Source organism: Salvelinus namaycush, unplaced genomic scaffold (assembly GCF_016432855.1).
Source record: "Salvelinus namaycush isolate Seneca unplaced genomic scaffold, SaNama_1.0 Scaffold3710, whole genome shotgun sequence".
In the NCBI taxonomy this organism is placed as follows: domain Eukaryota; kingdom Metazoa; phylum Chordata; class Actinopteri; order Salmoniformes; family Salmonidae; genus Salvelinus; species Salvelinus namaycush.
This window is the reverse complement of record NW_024060687.1, coordinates 18,453-21,815: the sequence shown is the minus strand read 5'-3', so window position 1 is coordinate 21,815 and position 3,363 is coordinate 18,453. Positions and strand designations below refer to the sequence as shown.

The following is a 3,363-nucleotide window of genomic DNA, read 5'->3' as shown; positions in this document are numbered from 1 at the left end:
CCCTCTCCTCTCTCCCCTCCTCTCCTCCCTCCCTCTCCTCCTCCCTCCCTCCCCTCCTCCCTCTCATCTCTCTCCTCCCTCTCCTCCCTCTCCTCCCCCTCCTCCCTCCCCTCCTCTCTCTCCTCCTCCCTCCCTCTTCTCTCTCCCCTCTCCTCCCTCTCTCTTCTCTCTCCCCTCTCCTCCCTCTCTCTTCTCTCTCCCCTCTCCTCCCTCCCCTCTCCTCCCCTCTCCTCCCCTCTCCTCCCCTCCCCTCTCCTCCCCTCCCCTCCTCTCCCCTCCTCTCTCCTCCCTTCCCTCCCCTCCTCTCTCCTCCCTCTCCCCTCTCCTCCCTCCCCTCCCTTCTCCTCCCCCCCTCTCCTCCCCCCCCTCTCCTCCCTCCCCTCTCCTCCCTCCTCTCCCCAGATGGATGGTTCTACTCTGAGGACTCTCTGTATGCAACACGGTCCTCTGATTACATTCCACCTCAACCTGCCTCACGGCAATGCTGTCGTATGTTACAGCTCCAAGGACGAGGCAGCCAAGGCACAGAAGAGTCTGCACATGTAAGACAATTATACACACACATGCAACTCCCTCCTCCTATTCATCCCTCTCCTCTTCATCCATCTCCTCTTCTCTGTCCTATTCATCTCTCTCTCTGTCCTCTTCATCCCTCTCCTCTTCTCTGTCCTCTCTTCTCTCTCTGTCCTCTCCTCTCTCTCTCTTCATCTCCCTCTCTTCTCTGTCCTCTTCATCTCCCTCTCTTCTCTGTCCTCTTCATCTCCCTCTCTTCTCTGTCCTCTTCATCTCCCTCTCTTCTCTGTCCTCTTCATCTCCCTCTCTCTCTCTCTCTCTCTCTCTCTGTCCTATTCATCCCTCTCTCTCTCTCTGTCCTCTTCATCTCCCTCTCTTCTCTCTCTCTGTCATCTCTTCTCTGTCCTCTTCATCTCCCTCTCTTCTCTCTCTCTGTCATCTCTTCTCTGTCCTCTTCATCTCCCTCTCTTCTCTCTCCTCAGGTGTGTACTAGGGAACACTACCATTCTGGCTGAGTTTGCCAGTGAGGAGGAAATCAACCGTTTCTTTGCACAAGGTCAGTCATTGGCCGCTGCCTCCCCGGGCTGGCAGGCCATTGGCTCCTCTCAGAGCCGAATGGGCGGAGCCTTGGAGGGTTCCCACCCCTTCCCCAGCCGCGCCCCGGAGCCCAGTCAATGGAACGTCAGCGACCTCCATAGCTCCTCCCTTTGGGGCGGGTTGAACTATTCCACTAGCCTATGGGGCGCCAGCGAGGGCGGCAGGATCAACAGCCCTTCTCCAATCAGCTCCTTCCTCCCCGTGGATCACCTGACAGGGGGCGGGGACTCCATGTAAAGCCCCGCCTCAGTCAAACGCTGGACAGCGTGACGACAGACGGACGAGTCTAGAATCGTTATCGCCGCCGTCTCAAACACAAAGAAAAGAAAGTCGAAGACCAAAAAACAAAACAAAAAAAGAGACTTGGTAAATAACACAATGTCACTAGTTGGTCTCCTTCTCACTTACAAATATATAGGAGGGGGGGTCACCCTGTGGAAAATACGTACAGGAAGTGGAGGGGGGGGGGTCACCCTGTGGAAAATACGTACAGGAAGTGGAGGGGGGGGGTCACCCTGTGGAAAATACGTACAGGAAGTGGGGGGGGGGGGGTCACCCTGTGGAAAATACGTACAGGAAGTGGGGGGGGGGGGGGAGTGGGGGGGGTCACCCTGTGGAAAATACGTACAGGAAGTGAGAGGGGGGTCACCCTGTGGAAAATACGTACAGGAAGTGGTGGGGGGGGGGGGGTCACCCTGTGGAAAATACGTACAGGAAGTGGGGGGGGGGGGGGGTCACCCTGTGGAAAATACGTACAGGAAGTGGAGGGGGGGGGGGTCACCCTGTGGAAAATACGTACAGGAAGTGGGGGGGGGGGGTCACCCTGTGGAAAATACGTAACGTTTTTTTCCCTGCACATAAATCCACGTTGTTTTTTCGCCCCCAGAAAACACACATATCAGTTGGTATACTTGAATCACGCCATAATGTGAAGGACAGTCAACGCCTTATGCTTTTTCCAGGTAGTGCTTCTTCTGACGACGACAAACTATAAACCTAAACAAACAAAAAAGCTTATTTCATCATGTTCTTGGAATTCCAATCATTTGTGTTTTTTATTTAGTCGTTTTGTTTTTGCCGACCATGTTGGAGTTACGAGCTTCTTTGTTGTTGTTGTTCTCACTTTGCACTGAAATGGTTTTTTCTCAGTGTTTAATCTGCAATACAGAGGGGGGCTGCCAGTTCCAGTGTAGCTGTTTACTCAAGGACGTTCTTACTGTGTGTGTGTGTGTGTGTGTGTGTGTGTGTGTGTGTGTGTGTGTGTGTGTGTGTGTGTGTGTGTGTGTGTGTGTGTGTGTGTGCGCGCGCTCTCCTCTCTGCCTTGGCACAAATACCTTCCAGTGGTTTTGTGGAGAAACCAGTTTAACATATAGAAATGCTAATTTAGGATTATTTGATGATGTTTAAAGAAGTATTGCACCGATGTTGTGTTTTTAAAACTAAAGATGGTGAAGCTGTGCAGCGTAAAGGACTGTATCCACTCTCCGCTGTGACTAGAGTCCCGCCCTGCCAGACGGGTGGGGGGGACGACTTTGACAACAGACGCAGAACATGTTGTTATGGGGACGGCCTCCGGTTGTTATGGGGACGGCCTCCGGTTGTTATGGGGACGGCCTCCGGTTGTTATGGGGACGTGGTCCGGTTGATATGGCGACGTGGTCCGGTTGTTATGGAGACGGCCTCTTGTTTACAGGCTTTAGGAGGGCGACAGGTGGGTGGTCATCTTCCTTCATTTTAAAAATAAAATAAACAATTTAAAAAAATCTATTAAAATGAAAAAATCGCAAGAAAAAAAATACAAAAAGTAAAAATGTTTAAAAAAAAATGTATGAATAAAATCTATACCACAACTCCATAGAGGATGAAGACGATGCTGAAACTCTGGGAACTGGGAACCATGTTCTGACTGTAGATCCGGTGTGGGGGTCGGTCAGTAGATCCGGTGTGGGGGTCGGTCAGTGTCCTGACTGTAGATCTGGTGTGGGGGTCGGTCAGTAGATCCGGTGTGGGGGTCGGTCAGTGTCCTGACTGTAGATCTGGTGTGGGGGTCGGTCAGTAGATCCGGTGTGGGGGTCGGTCAGTAGATCCGGTGTGGGGGTCGGTCAGTAGATCCGGTGTGGGGGTCGGTCAGTGTCCTGACTGTAGATCTGGTGTGGGGGTCGGTCAGTAGATCCGGTGTGGGGGTCGGTCAGTGTTCTGACTGTAGATCTGGTGTGGGGGTCGGTCAGTGTTCTGACTGTAGATCTGGTGTGG

At 52.8% G+C, this 3,363-nt stretch overlaps 1 protein-coding gene across 1 annotated transcript; it reads left to right on the top strand.

The window, feature by feature from the left end:
- Positions 1-381: 381 nt before the first annotated feature.
- Positions 382-1,580, top strand: LOC120040671 (trinucleotide repeat-containing gene 6A protein-like). The gene is made up of 2 exons (XM_038985748.1): positions 382-542; positions 996-1,580. Exons 1-2 carry the CDS (start codon positions 403-405, stop codon positions 1,345-1,347), a joined length of 492 nt encoding a protein of 163 aa, XP_038841676.1. The 5' UTR covers positions 382-402; the 3' UTR covers positions 1,348-1,580.
- Positions 1,581-3,363: the final 1,783 nt, after the last annotated feature.

What these genes read in the sequence shown, in the direction of transcription:
- LOC120040671 (XM_038985748.1), top strand. Translation starts at nt 403, where the DNA reads ATGGATGGTTCTACTCTGAGGACTCTCTGTATGCAACACGGTCCTCTG. An exon ending in GCACAGAAGAGTCTGCACAT is followed by an intron (nt 543 to 995) that starts GTAAGACAATTA and finishes CTCTCTCCTCAG; the next exon opens with GTGTGTACTAGGGAACACTA.